General features: G+C 33.9%; 1 protein-coding gene across 1 annotated transcript in view; it reads right to left on the reverse strand.

Moving 5' to 3' along the window:
* Positions 1-15,162, reverse strand: part of LOC121029631 (protein eyes shut homolog) — a 790,730-nt gene that overhangs the window by 322,934 nt on the left and 452,634 nt on the right. Inside the window, exon 9 of the mRNA XM_040473865.1 lies at positions 2,596-2,760. Coding sequence (XP_040329799.1) covers positions 2,596-2,760 — 165 coding nt within the window. The remainder of the gene's footprint in view (positions 1-2,595; positions 2,761-15,162) is intronic.

Genomic DNA, 15,162 nt, shown 5'->3' on the forward strand with positions numbered 1-15,162 from the left:
TTGAGTTTTTACTGAAATGTCCAGGAATGAAAATGACAAAACTAAAAAACAAACAAAACAAAACAAAAAACAGACAAAAATCAACTCCTAGTCTCTAAAGTGAAACATCTGTTCTAATTTCCTCACTATTCTTAATTGCTCCTACATGTAATATACTGACTTCAAAGGAAAGAAAATTAGCCCTTAAGTCAAGTTAAGGGACACCTTTTAAACTACGGATGTTTAACTGAATCACAAAAATCTTCATGTTCATCTGTTGTGAGGCTTTTATGAGGTTGATAAATTCGAAGAAGGCTGAAAGCAAAAATCCCATGAAACATTCTGCTGAGGTATTCCCAACAGTGTAGGATTAAATTACCACTCAACAGATGAACAAAAGAATGCTTTCTAGACAAAAATATTTTCTCCATTCACAGGCTATGAAACTCCCTTGAGTAAATAGCTTTGATGTATCCAGTTCTGGGACAACAATTATGTAAGACAAAGACAGAAATTGATAATCATTACAAAGGCATGGTGTTTTGTTTTTTTTTAAATAATTTCTAATTTGATTTTTTTTTTTTTTTTGGAGGTCACTGGATATAAAAAGCAAGAATAATCTTATGGTACTAACATCTTCAGTTTATTGGTTTAAATTAAAGTACCAACTTGGACAGGGTGTATATATGCTTGGCATGTATTTTTATGGCTTTTAAAAAGAGCACATTGAGCACAAGCATAGATATGAGCCAGGAGCATGAGCCCAGAGGAGACTTCCCAGGGGCTGGCTGCTTCTTTGGCAATGAGCTGTTTTTAGTTGGTAAAGACACACTCTCTACAAGAAAACACCGTCTTACTCTATATAACTTAAAAAAATTGCAAAGCCAGAAAATCACTTTGCTTTGTGTCTTTAAATTATTATGTTTGTGTCTTTTGTTCTGTGTTTTGTTTTGTTTCCTTTCCCCTGAAATATACTATTACCTCCAAATTTCATGGTTGTCTACCACAACTTAGGTTTTATACATAAAACAAATTTTCCTTTTCCTTTTTTTTCTTCTCTCTCTCTCTCTCTCTCTCTCTAAATATAAATAAATCAGATTTATAAATAATTCATTCTAAAGCCATCATTTTAACATGGGTGCTTACACTCCTGGGAAATAAATAATGTTTGTCTAGTTCTGACATTAGTTTCTTTCTAAAATATAACAAGTTTTCAGTTTAAAATTTGTTTTTAGTGTAGGTGCGCCTGGGTGGCTCAGTTGGTTGGGTGCCCAACTTCAGCTCAGGTCATGGTCTCACAGTTCATGAGTTCGAGCCCTGTGTTGGGCTCTGCATTGATAGCTCAAAGTCTGGAGTCTGCTTGGGATTCTGTGTCTCCCCCTCTCTCTGCCCCTCCCCAACTCAGGCTCTGTTTTTCTCTCTCTCTCTCAAAAATAAACATTAAAAAAATTTTTAAATTGATTTTTAATGTATATAATCTTTAATATATAATAATTTAATAGATAGATAGATAGATAGATAGATAGATAGATAGATAGATGATGCAAGCAGGAGATATGGGCAGCAGGAGGGAGAGAGAGAATCTCAAGCATGTTCCATGTCCAGCATGGAGCCTGACACAAGGGCTTGATCTCATGACCCTGGGATCATGACCTGAGCCAAAATGAAGAGCTGAACACTCAACCAACTGAGCTACCCAGGTGCCCCAAATTTTCAGTTTTAATATTCAAAACTTCTAATTTCACCCCGTTTTCCAATAAATGCTTCTTTTAAGCATTTTACTCATAGCCATTAATAAAAAGGTTTAATTTTTTTGCAAAGTACAAAATGATGACTCAAGTTTTCAAAATATTTCAAAGTAGAGTAGAAAATATTTTTAGAAATAATGACTTTCCCTAGAATGGATAATTTATCTAAGCACTGAAGACATTATACCTACAATATAGGGAATTGTTAAAACTATTGTATATTCATTTCAAAAGAAAAAAAGAAAAAAAAACATTATCACATTTGGAATACTGCACAGAATATACTTTAGTGATGTTCAGCCATAGAAGAAAGAAATCTATAAATTCTGGTTATAGAAATCCCTGTGAGCACATTGCGTAATTAGGGAAACCTTGATATAGATGCATTTCCTTAAATAAATACTGTTAATACTATACTATTTTTCTAACCAGCTAAGATAACGCTAAAAGTGTGATAGGAAATTTTCCCAATTATCGAATGAACCTCAGCTTTGGAATGCCATTTTACAAATTACTAAGTATTGAATTCAATTCATATTTAATGATTTATATTATAAAAATATGCTCTGAAACATTTGAAGCATTTATGTTTTACTGCTATAGCCATATGCCATCAAATTCATATGCTTGCTGTATTCTTCCTTGTTGGTTCAGAGCCTGTTTGTAAGTCATGTTCCATTGAAAAACTCATAAATTAAAGAAACTTCTTAAGAAAACTAGAAAGAACTAAGATTTTCTTTTGGTAATGCTTCATGCACTAAGCTAGAAAAGTTTTCCTACAATATTTAAATGAATAATTCATTGCTTCAATAGGTTAACATTTGAGAAAGAAAACTGACATATAGGAAGTCCAACATTTAATACTCACTGTAGAGAATAGTTCCATTCAAAGTGTTTGTTTTTATAGTCAAGTAGATGGTAACAGTTCTGTTATGTTCTTTCCCTGGAACACATGTGAACTCATCCAGGGTTATAAAAAAAGGTAATTCTAGATAGGAATTCCCACTGAAAGATGGAAAAAGTAAACCTGCACCTGAAAGAAAAAAAAAAGGTCATAGTACATTCTGCTAATCCTGTAGATAAGAACATAGCATTTATAGTTAGCATTCATATAAAAAGATAAAGTTTATATTTACAAACATTAGACTCAATATTAAGAAATTCTGATACATAAGTATAATAGATTTGTGAAGTCATTGTCTCAAATAATCAATCACCAGTCCAGAGGAAAAGACCTAGAGCAAAAATTTTGTCATTGATGGATGGGCTTTAAAGGTAAATAAACACCCTGAAATTGTAGGAAACAAAATCTGTGTTTTTGCACATGTGAAATAGTATTCATTAGATTCTTAAAATATTCTGATATGAATGTCTATAAATCACATTATATACTTAAATCAATGAACTTTATTTGGTGTAATTACACGTCAATAGGAAAGTACTGAAAAAAATCTGTGACACAAAAGATTAGAAAATCTACAGGTGCATTTCTATATAAAGATAGAAAATCTCTATCAAACCATATAGTGGGGTGCCTGCCTGGCTCAGCTAGAAGAGCATATGACTCTTTATCTTGGGGTTGTGAGTGTGAGCCTCATGTTTGGTGTAGAGATTGATAAAAAATATAGATTTAAAAAGAAAATAAATTATCACACAGAAAAGTTTTATTAATATTCATTAATATTTAGTGCTTTCCAATAATACTTAGATATTTTATAAGTGGTATTACTACAATATGCAAAGTTAATTTTTTAGAGTTATCCTTTAGAATTATTACTCTTTTATTTAAAAAAATAAGTTTATTTTACTTATTTTAGGAGAGAAAGAGAGAGTGCAAGTGGGGGAGGGGCAGAGGGAGAGGGTGATAGAGAATCCCAAGCAGGTTCTGCACTGTCAGCGCAGAGCCCGACAGGGGGCTCAAACTCATGAATTGTGAGATCATGATCTGAGCAGAAATCAAGAGTTGGCTGCTTAACCGACTGAGTCAGATGCCCCAAGTTATTAATCTTTTAAATGATTAATCTCAAAATATTGAAGCACATAAAATTTGAAAAGTACTTATTTTATTGTCATGTACCTATAGACTAGCAACGTAGATCTATAGACTTGGTACTTTGAACAGGTATTAATACACAGAATGTGGAAATGCAACTTTATTATCAACACTCAAATCTTCCTTCAGAGATAGGATATCCCCTACCCTCTTCCACCAGCCAAGACCTGGAGGGACCTGACACTGCTATCCGCCTTGAGGGGCAGAAGGAAGCTGATTTCTGTTCTTTTTCTTGTCTTACCACCTCCCGTTCATGCTAGCTGCTGTTTCTGACCCTTTCGGCTTTGAATGTGGAGGAGGGTAGGTGGAGTGGAAAGGAGAGAGAAGTACACAGTAAAAGAGAGCTGTAAGAGCTGGTGATTGATGCTGTTATAAGCAAGCTCTCGCTCTCTAGGAATAGCAGATGTTTAAAACTGACGGTTTCTCTTGCGGTAGAAATGTCATAAAATACAACATGCTCAGTCCAGTTTCATTTTCAGATAAACAACAAATAATGTTTTAGTGTAAGTATGTATGAAAGATTTCACAAAATATACTAGAAGAATTATTTGTATTTGAAATTCAAATTTAACTCCATGTGTCACATTTTTAGTTCTTAAATCTGGGAACCCTATGACTCATGAGCATGTGTGAATTCTTTAGAAATCCTTTGCCAACTACAATTCCTAGGACTTGTGCCATGACCTGCCTTTGGCTTGTCACTTCTAACTTGGTCCCATATTGATTTTTCACTTTAGCACAGACTCCTCGGTAGACAGCCACTTACCTGTGTCAAAGTAAAAGTTGTACTAGATAAAGTTAATCAGGCAAAGACTTTATTCAAGACTACTGCAATATAGGAGAGGGGTCAGAATTCAGTCTTAATTCCTCTGAAACAAAGAGTGGTAGAGCTTTTGAGAGCTGAGGTGGGGGAATCACAAACTACTGTTTGCTAATTGGCCTTAACCCCCTAAAAAATATAAGCTTCTTCCTATCTTCATCACACAACGGGCCTAGAGTCAGGAAGAAGACTGTCTAAAGTTTAGTCAAACTGAGGGGAATGTTAAGGCTGTCTAGGTCACTTGACTAGAAAAAACTACTACTTGGGTAGAACCTAAAAATGACCCTAGACCAAATTTCTTTCCTGAGGGGTCTGTATCTACTCCCTGGGAAATACTTCTACATTCCCTGCTCTACTGTCTGTGAGGGTATTGTTAGTTTTCAGTCTTTACGCGCTCCCATGTACGCACGCACGCACATATATTCCCGAAGGCTGCTTTGGCTTTCTTTCTCAGGTATAAATATATGACTCTGTTGGTCCATGGTCTTCCTTTCCAAGTGATTTGGTTTTAGCTTCCCCCAAACACTGTCAGATGTGATGGGTGGGAGAATGTGAGGTGAGGACAAGATAGCTTTCTACAAAAACATTTCCTCAAAGTCGTGTCTCTAAAATCCTCTTTTTTTCTTCAAATGCTTGTTATATCAAGAACTCTTCCCAGTTAGATCTTGTTTTTAGATATGGCATCTCATTTTGTTTACAGCACTATATCTTGGTGCATGTGAAAGAGTTTATTTTTAATGTCCTGTTATGTTCATAACTTTGTTTTGTCAGATATAAATATAACGTATGTATTAGCAACTCCTTGATTTAAGATATATGGTAACTTACATATTTAATATCACATATTTTTTAGCATTTCCTGGCTTTTTGCACACAATCTTTAATTTCTCAAAATTAATTTCCTTGGCTCTAGATTTTACTAGATCTTTTTTCAAACGGATCTGTTTTTAGGCCTACTTAGCAAATCCTGCATTAGTTCTCAGATGCCTAGAAAACTCTGTAATACTTAACACTTATTTGTATTAAAACATTCTCCTTGTTGCTCATGACACTATACTGCACTTTGACCATCTCCTCACCTGAACAACAGCTTCTTTGCAGACTGTTCTTTCAAACTATTCCACAATGCACATAGTTTCCAAGGCTCTGTCCTGGGTCAACTAGTTTGTCTGTGCTTTATCTAAACCTGATCCTCCTCCATTTTCTCATTCCCAGCACTTACACTCCCAGGCTTAGAAATTCAGCATCATTATCCACCCATCTCTTCTCAAACCATTGGTGGCTCCTGTCACCTCTTTCTTAGATCAAATCTAGCAATTTTCCTTCTGCTACCACTGCCCTTATTTAATTCTCATTATGCTTCAACTTAACTGTTGGCAATAGCTTCTTTCTAACTGGCCTCCCTGCCTATAGTTTCTATTAGCTGTCATTGCTATCACGTCAACTTTACTCAGGGGTAATCACCTCAGAGATTTGGTCAAAATCCTTCCCTAACTACAGAAAAATTACTGCTTATGGAGTACACCAAGCCTTCCATGGTCTTATTTTTCAGTGCTTCCACACACACAGATCTACTGGTAAGCTTGAATTACACTTTCCTCTGTGGTTCTGCTTGTGTTCATACTGTTCTGTCTGGAATTCCCTTCCCCCAAATCCTAGCTATATAAAGCTTCCTTTCTATCAAGGCTCACCTTGAATACTCCCCCAAATTTGAACTCCACTCATATTGTATTTACAAATGTTTTGGTACATGCTTTGTTTTTTTACTTCCAGTTACAGTTGTCATAAATGTTGGGTACAATTGGTAAAATAGCAAATCTGTTACTTTGGATGAGGGAGGTAAAGTAACTTTAATTAGCAGAAACAGAATAGTCTAAATAAATGAATTCTAAGAAGACATTGGGGGATAGATGAATTAAGAGAGGAATTTGCTTGTGATTAGAAAACACAGTATGAGTTTCACCAGACGGAACACAATGTTTATCAGATACTGAACTGCACATGCATCACTTTTTAATATATATATTACAAGGAGAAAAATAGATGCTAATCAAGTTAAACTACAATGTAGCTAGCTCTATACTGGAAGAAGTATAAATGAGAAATTTGGATGCAGCCAGGGCAGAAAAAATGGTTAAGATTACAAAGAAATGTACTTGGGTTTTAAATTAATAAAATATTTAGCATATAATTTGGCAACTATTTAGATGTTGCATGTCTGTTAGTTATACCATGATATGGTTTTAGACACTATTTCTTTATAGTACTTTTATCCTACTTGGAGTCACTGATGTGTTCATTAATTCAACAAATATTTATTGACTGACTACTACATGGCAGGTACCAGTCAAGGAATATAGTAGTGAGAAAAACAGATAAAGACTTAATCCTCATGAAGCTTAGATTCTAGCTTCATGGAAGACAATCCCAAGCTAGAAGTTGGTAGAATTTATTCTTCTGATGTGGTAAATTTTTTCTTGGGTCCCTTGACCATTTTTCCTGACATTTGCTGCCACTAAGAAGCACTGAGCCTAATTTGAAATGTTAAAATTACATAAAAGGGAAATTCTAACAAAACCTGCCCCATCAACCCTTCCATATGATTCATTCTCAGATCTGAAAGATCTGTGTTTGATTCATCTTTGCATCACCCTATGGCATTACCAGTTTTGCACAGTATAGGCAAATTCTTAGACAAATACAGACATTAGACAAATACAAATATAGTGAAAATGATCATTTGTGGTAGTTTAGAAAAAAAAGAAACAAAAAAATTATAGTCAAAATGGGATAAGGAAAGACTATAGAGATGGGGCTTTAACATTTATTTTGTGGTTAACCTTTTCACGTTATTGATAAATCCACAAAAAAAATTTCTGTAAGAAAAACAGTCTTTTATATATGGGTTCATATATGAATTAAATTATTTGGATCCATAATCAGGTTTCCTTATTCTGAGAAATAGTGAACTCATCAACAGAAGAAAAAAAAAATCAATTTGTTAAAAAAAAAATGACTTCCATATTACTTTGCAAGAGCATATCTATTGTATAATTCAGGCACACCTGCTTTTTCCCCCAGCTCACACACTCCTTGAATGTTTGTTTTGTTTTTTGTTTGTTTGTTTTTTAGAGCTGACAGATTTTACGAAACTTACGACAGGAAACAACAATTATGAACAATAAACATTTGCTATTGAATTGCTTTCTAACCATATTAATTTCCATTATCATCATGTTTAGTGGCTATGTTTGAAAACAGAACTGCCCTGAATGTGGAAAACAAGACTAATTGGGGTTAGGTAGAGTGTTTTCCTGCTGCTTCCAAAAGCCTCTTCAGGCAATGCTATTTGAACATACTCCAAATTTATTTTTCTTCCAATTATAAATGAAAAAAACACACAGCATCTTTATACAGAAATATGTATTAAACATCTTACAAAATATGCCACACAGTAGTTAATTGGTGACTTCTCATCACAACACAGACATCTGTTATGTTTAAATGTCTTAAAAGATCATATGGGCTGATCTATCTAATTATATTAACTTTTATATGGTTAACAAAATTTAAAATCAGTTCTGACTCATGGGAAAAACCAATAAATTAACCAAGAAGGAGGATCTTTAAATCCCTAAATTATATAATATTTAAAAAAATAAAATTCAAATTGTCAAAGGAGAGAAACCAGAGTACCGAGTTTGAAGGGCCTTATGTTAAAAATGTGATGAATTTAATAGTTTTTACCAAATATATTTCTATAGTATGATTCAGGACCACAGTCAATTAATAGCAACAATACACTGAAATGTTATTCATGGGAGCACCATGGAATTCTCTATGATAAAGAAAACACAGAAGAGATTGAAATCTTTACCCTGAACACAATGCAACTGAGCAGTACAATGTTATTCATTCTAAATAGAAATGGAACACCTTTGTCCATAGTATAAGTTATAATCCCCTTAGCCTTGTATCAAAGTCTCCTAGGATGGAACCCCAGACAGTGACATATTAAAACATGTAAAGAAAGCTACAAGTTCAATAAGTCACAAATTATCCATATACAACTTTATTATAATTCCTGGTACTAAAAGAAACATAATATTGCCTGTTATTCTTTCTTTGTAAGAGAAATAGACTTGGTTTCCTCAGTAGAAATTAAAAATACTATTTTAATGCTTTTGTTGAATCTTTTACTATGTTCCCCAGAAAGAACATCATATAAATCCTATGGCTAAGTTTATGAAATGAAGATGAGACTAATGCAATGCAATTATTAATAAATATTTTGTTTTTACTTAAAAATAATAATTGCTTCTTTTATAATTCTAATTTTGTTAAATTCTGTGATTAAAAGGAATATCACTAGTTAGTCCATAGATCTGTCTTCCTAAAGTATTCATCACTAAAATATAATAAACCCAGCAAATAATATTCAAAAATACAAAAGGTATAATAATGTACATTAATCCAAAGTTATAAAATTAAGTTCCAAGACCCATGAAATAGACTTACATACTATACACATGATTTGTGAAAAACTCCAAAGTCTTAAAGATTTATATACACTTGACCATTGAACAACTCGGGTATTAGGGGTGGCCACCACGCCCCTGCCTGCCCTGCACAGTAAAAAATCTGAGTATAACTTCTGACTCCCCCCAACCTTAACTAATACCATACTGTTGGTTGGAAGCCTTACTAATAACATTAATAGTTGATTAACACATAATTTGTATGTTATATGTACTATAGTCTAAATTCTTACAATGAAGTAAGCTACAGAAAGAAAGATGTTATTAAGAAAATCATAAGGAAGAGAAAATACATGTACAGAACTGTACTGTAAAAAATCTACATATGAGTGGACCCATGCAGTTCAAGTCTGGGTCGCTTAAGGGTCAACTGTATTATTTTCCTGTTTAAAAAGACTGAAATAGTTTCCCATTGCTAGAACCATAAGCAACATTTTTGTTTGACACACAAGATCATTTTTCACTTACCTTCCAAGACTACATAATTCTCAAAATACCCAAATGTTACTATCCACACTATCCTACTCTGAATTTTGAACATTCATTGTTCAGTTTCACTGCCTTCTTTGCTTATTGGTCTTTGCCTCTTCTTGAATCATTTAAGTGATTTTTTTTCAAAAAAATCATATCTTTCACAGACCTACTCAACACATTGCCATTGATTTATATAAACACTATGATAAAAAAATTTAATGTATACTTTGTGGTTATGTCCTTTTTTTTTTTTTTTTTAAATCTCTAATGTGTATTTTTTCTCCCTCCACCCCCAGATTAACCTTGCCCAGTTTCTGATGGCAGAGCAGGTGAGCCAGAGTCTGGGCTCCTGTGGTGCTTCAATTAGAGTGGTTTTACTATTCTATAGAAGATTATGAGTAACAGTTTGTTAAATATGTTTGAAAATCATTAACCTAAGGCAAGATACTCAGGACTTCACAGGTAAAGCTACAATTAAGCTGCCAGTCCCCATGACCCACCCCTCTACTTGCTCTTATCAGGGATGGGGCAATCAGGCCCGAGAATACAATTAATGCTATTTAAATATGACCATATGACAGACATCAGGATGCTAATTTATTAATTTAAAAACATAACTGTAATATGGATTAGAATACTGACATTTTTATGATTACCATATTTGTTCCCACAGCCATGATACATTGGAAGAAAAATCATAATCAGTAAGTCATTGATGATCATGGGAACTAAGAATCCAGAGCATTAGAGAAATTACAAAAAATAGAAATTTTGGCAAATGATATAAAAACCAAACACATTTAAAAATGATGCACTTCATTAGTACTCAGGAAAATACAAATTTCAATTATTATTGGAAACATATTTTTACAGTCTTCAGATGGCAAAAATTAAAAAGTATCATAATTTCAAGTGTTGGGGAAGATGTGTTAGAGTCACTGGAACTGTTACATATTACTGGGGCAAGTAAAATTTGGTGCAAACATATCGGAAAACTATTTGGCAATGTCTGGTACTAATTAAGAAGTGCATAAATCAGCAGTCAATTGCTCTTCAATATTTTAAGAATCTCTTGTATATTTACTGAAGGAGGCATACATGAGAATATTTGGAAGGGTATAACTTATAAAATAAATGAACACAAAAAAAGTGCAAATTTTCATCAATAGAATGTTGAGAGTATAAATTGTGACAGGGGCATATAAATGAATACTATACAACAGTGAAATGTGTTACTCCTACAATACCAACATGGCTGGGGGTACTTGGGTGACTCAGTCATTTAAATGTCCAATTCTTGGTTTCGGCTCAAGTCATGATCTTACAGTTCCTGAGTTTGAGCCCTGCTTCAGGCTCCATGCTGACAATGCAGAGCCTGCTTGGGATTCTCTCTCTCTCCCTCTCTCTGTGCCTTCCCATCACCTCTCTCCCTCTCCCTGTCTTTCAAAATCAGCACACTAAAAAAAACAAAACAAAACAAAACAAAAAAACTACCAACATGGGTGAACTTGCAAAAGAATACATATAGTTGATACTATTTATATAAAGTATTTAAAATAAATAAAACAATACTATAAGGATGATAAAGACAAATTCACTACAGTGTTTATTCCTGAAATAGTAAACTGGGTTACAAAGAGGCTTAAAATGTATTGGTAATGATTTGCTTCGTACACTGGGTAGTGGTAGGTAAATGGTGTTATGTTATTATTTATATATTTTTGGAAGAATTATAATGTTAAAATCACCAGTAATCATGGGAATTAGAACAGATAAAATTAGTGAAATAACACTTATAAGGCTATAATGATAAGATATTTCCACTGCCTTAGTCCTTTCTAATTTGGCTTCTATCCTTCTTTCTGTACAAAAGCAGCACTCACTAAAATTGTCATTGAGTTCAATGTCTTCAGTAAGACTTAAAAGTTTAGGTAGGTACAGTGATTTATTTTATTTTTAAAGTTTATTTATTTATTTTGAGAGAGACAGAGACAGCTCAAGTGGAGGAGGGGCAGAGGGAGAGGGAGACAGAAAATCCCAAGCAGGCTCTGCACGGTTGGCATGGAGCCTGACGCCGGGTTCAAACTCATGAAACCGTGAGACCATGACCTGAGCTGAAACCAAGAGTCAGACACTTAACCAACTGAGCCACCCAGATGCTCCAGACATGGTGATTTATATCTCATGCCCATAATATTTTTGCCTTCAGACTGCCTAGTACAGAAGGTCTCTGAGGATGAGTCTTTGACAATGACAATATACATGCTTAATTAAGCAGGATTACAATGTTGCCTGACATTTCAGATGTGATCACTTTAGTAGACCAAATAAACACAATTTTCTGGCACTTGGTATATAAGCATCATCTCAGCAAAGGCTCTATCTCTATTCTAACAAGCAGAGAAATCTAGTAATAGTTTGCTTTTACCTGGCAAAGATAACATCATACCTCCACAGTCTTACAACTATTCTCCAACACTGTATCACAATTTAATCTATGAGGAGGTTTTTTGTTTTACTTTCCCATAAAATACTTTATCTAGTCAATGATTTACTATGTTGATGCTACTGCTGATAACACGGGTGGATAGTACCCAGAAAATAGTATCTGGATGCTTTGGTAGGTTATATGAGTGCTTAAGGATGGGGGAATATATTCCCATGAAAATTGAGGGGCCTGACACAAAATTCTTGTGTGTTCCTTCATGTAGAGCATATAGAATATCTCTGTCGAGAGGAAAACAACAGGTGGCTGAGAAATAACCTGTAACCACAAAGAAAGCTGAGGATCAATTTGACTCACTGAAAAAAATCGAAAATTTGAAAGAATTTGTATCTTTTTATGTATTGTTTTGTTTCAACTCAAGTAATATATTCAAATTATTGGTTTATATAGAATATTTCTTCATTTTAATTTCCTTTTTTAAAAATTTATATTTGTGAGAGAGAAAGAGAGGGAGAGAGAGCGTGCGTGCACACACGAGTTGGAGATGGGCAGAGAAAGAAGGAGACACAGAATTGGAAGCAGGCTCCAGGCTATGAGCTGTCAGCACAGAGCCTGAAGTGGGGCTCGAATTCACTAACCCTGAGATCATGACCAGAGTCAAAGTTAGAAATTTAACCGATTAAGCCACTCAGGCGCCTGTGCCTTTTAATTTCCTAATTCTGGAATAATTTTCCTTATTCTGGAAGTACTTCCTTTTCAAGTTACTTTTGTGTGTATTTCTTGCTGGTAAACCCTCTCAGTTTTTTTGTTTTTGTTTTTTTTTTCCTTGAAGATATATTTGTTTGGACCATATTACCAAAGTTTAGCTGTGCAAATATTCGTAAATTGACATACAGTTTCTCTCTGCAGTTTTCAAGGTCATTATTTCTCTTGATTGGATTCTATTGTTGATGTTTAGTTATGCTACACCTTGTCTTTGTAGTCATCATATTTTCTAACTTCTCTTGCATTTTTGCATTGTCTCTCTGTGTTAAAATATTCAGATCTAACTTCTCGCACTTAATTCTTTTCTCAGCTATATCTAATATGCTATTCCATTCATCTATTTCATTGCTAGTGATTATATATTTCATTTCATTGTTTGGAATTTTGTGATAGTCTCTTGTTACCTTGCTTATTTTTAAATTCCCTTATTTTTTTTATTACTGAAGGTTGACATTATAGTTAATTCTCTCTTTTTTTCCAAATTTTTATTATTGAAGCATATATAATATTATGTTAGTTTCAGGTGCACAACATAGTGATTTGACAATTCTGTACATTACACAATGCTCACCACAATAAATGTAGTTACCATCTGTCACCATACAAAGTTATTACAATATTATTGACTATATTCCCTATTGTGTGTGTTTCACCCCTGTGACTTATTTATTTTGTAACTGGAAGTTTGTACCTCTTAATTAAATTCCCTCTTGTATTTTCTTCAGCATTTTAAATAGGGTAATTTTATTTCTGTATTTAATGAATCTAATATCCAAAATCCTTGGGGCTGTAATGCTGCTGCTTTTTTTTTCCTGCAGCATTTTGCTTGAGGTAGTCTGTTTTAGCTGATGTTCTTTTTTTATTATGCAGTTTTTTAAAATTAATATTTATTGCTGAGAATGTATAGAGACCCAATTTATGGAATTTGAGTTTACAAAAGTGGATTTGCTTTTGCTTCTTCCAAATATACTGAGGCTTTCAAACTGAGGTAGTTTTATATTAATTTCTACTTTGGAATTTCCTCAACCAAATTTGCAGTATAAATTAGAACTGAGGTCATCAGGGCTGTAGAAGATTCTTGGGGAGGGCGTTACTTACATACCTGTAGTGAGAGTGGCTAAACAGCAGGTTTTCTTGTCTTTCTTTGCTGGTAGGTTTTTTTTTTTTTTTTTTTTTTTTTACCCCCCCCCCCCAACCTTACCACTGAATCTGAAGTCTTAAAGGTCTAAACTTTATGAAGAGTTCAGTTTCAACCCTTGATTTTGCTTAGACACAGATATCTTTCTTTTCCTTTTGTCTCATACTAACCTTAAAAGCTTTTATCTTTAGTAATCTGAAAACAGCAACTGCTGTGGTTTTACTATTTGTCACATATTTTTTGTAAATCTCTTTCTGATTTTTGGCCCTAAGTGTTTCCTTTATTTTCTGAACTCTGGTAATGATCGTACGAAGTCACCTATGCATTTAAAAGAATGCTTTTTATTTTGTCTAACATTTTAATTGAGTTTTAGTGGGAATGTTTCTCAGAATATCTCATGTGCCTACTGTTACAAATAGAAGCTTACAGTCATCATCTTTGCTATCAAGTAGATTATACGAAACTTTAAGAATAGTACCATCTCACACAATTAGACCTGCACAGAGACCTACACTACAAGTTCCTTGAGAGCACAGAGGAATCAAAAGCTATAAAGGAATTGGGGAGCCTGGGTGGCTCAGTCGGTTGAGCAACTGATTCTCGGTTTTGGCTAAGGTCATGATCTAATGATTAAATGGGTTTGAGCCCTGTATCAGGCTCTGTGTTGACAGTACGGACCTTGCTTGGGATTCTCTCTGCCTCCCTCTCTCACACTGTCTCAGTCTCTCTCAAAATAAATAAATAAATAAACTTAATTTATTTTTAAAAAGCTATAAAGGAATCAAATTCTATAAAGGAATTTATAGAACATATACATTTTCTTCTCAGTATTTCTCAACTACATATATTCACAAATGCATGCAAGTATATAAAAGCAAAAGAAAAACAAACAGAACAAAACAGAAACCACAAGTTAGACATGAAAAAAAGATATTTTCTATTATCTGTTATATATTTTATCTCCAAGAATATGAGAAACATACAATTTTTAAATAATTTGTGCTAAATGTATAGTATAGTATTATTCTTTATGTTTTATAAATAATGACTGTTTAGGTTTGTTTTTTCTTTTAATATCCATTTTTGAGGGAGAGAGACAGAGAGAGAGAGAGAGAGAGAGAGAGAGAGAGCGAGCGTGCAAGCGAGCAGGGGAAAGACAGAGTGAGAGAGGCAGACACAATCCAAATCAGGCTCAGGCTCT

This window comes from Herpailurus yagouaroundi, unplaced genomic scaffold (assembly GCF_014898765.1).
Source record: "Herpailurus yagouaroundi ecotype Mexico unplaced genomic scaffold, PumYag 139, whole genome shotgun sequence".
In the NCBI taxonomy this organism is placed as follows: domain Eukaryota; kingdom Metazoa; phylum Chordata; class Mammalia; order Carnivora; family Felidae; genus Herpailurus; species Herpailurus yagouaroundi.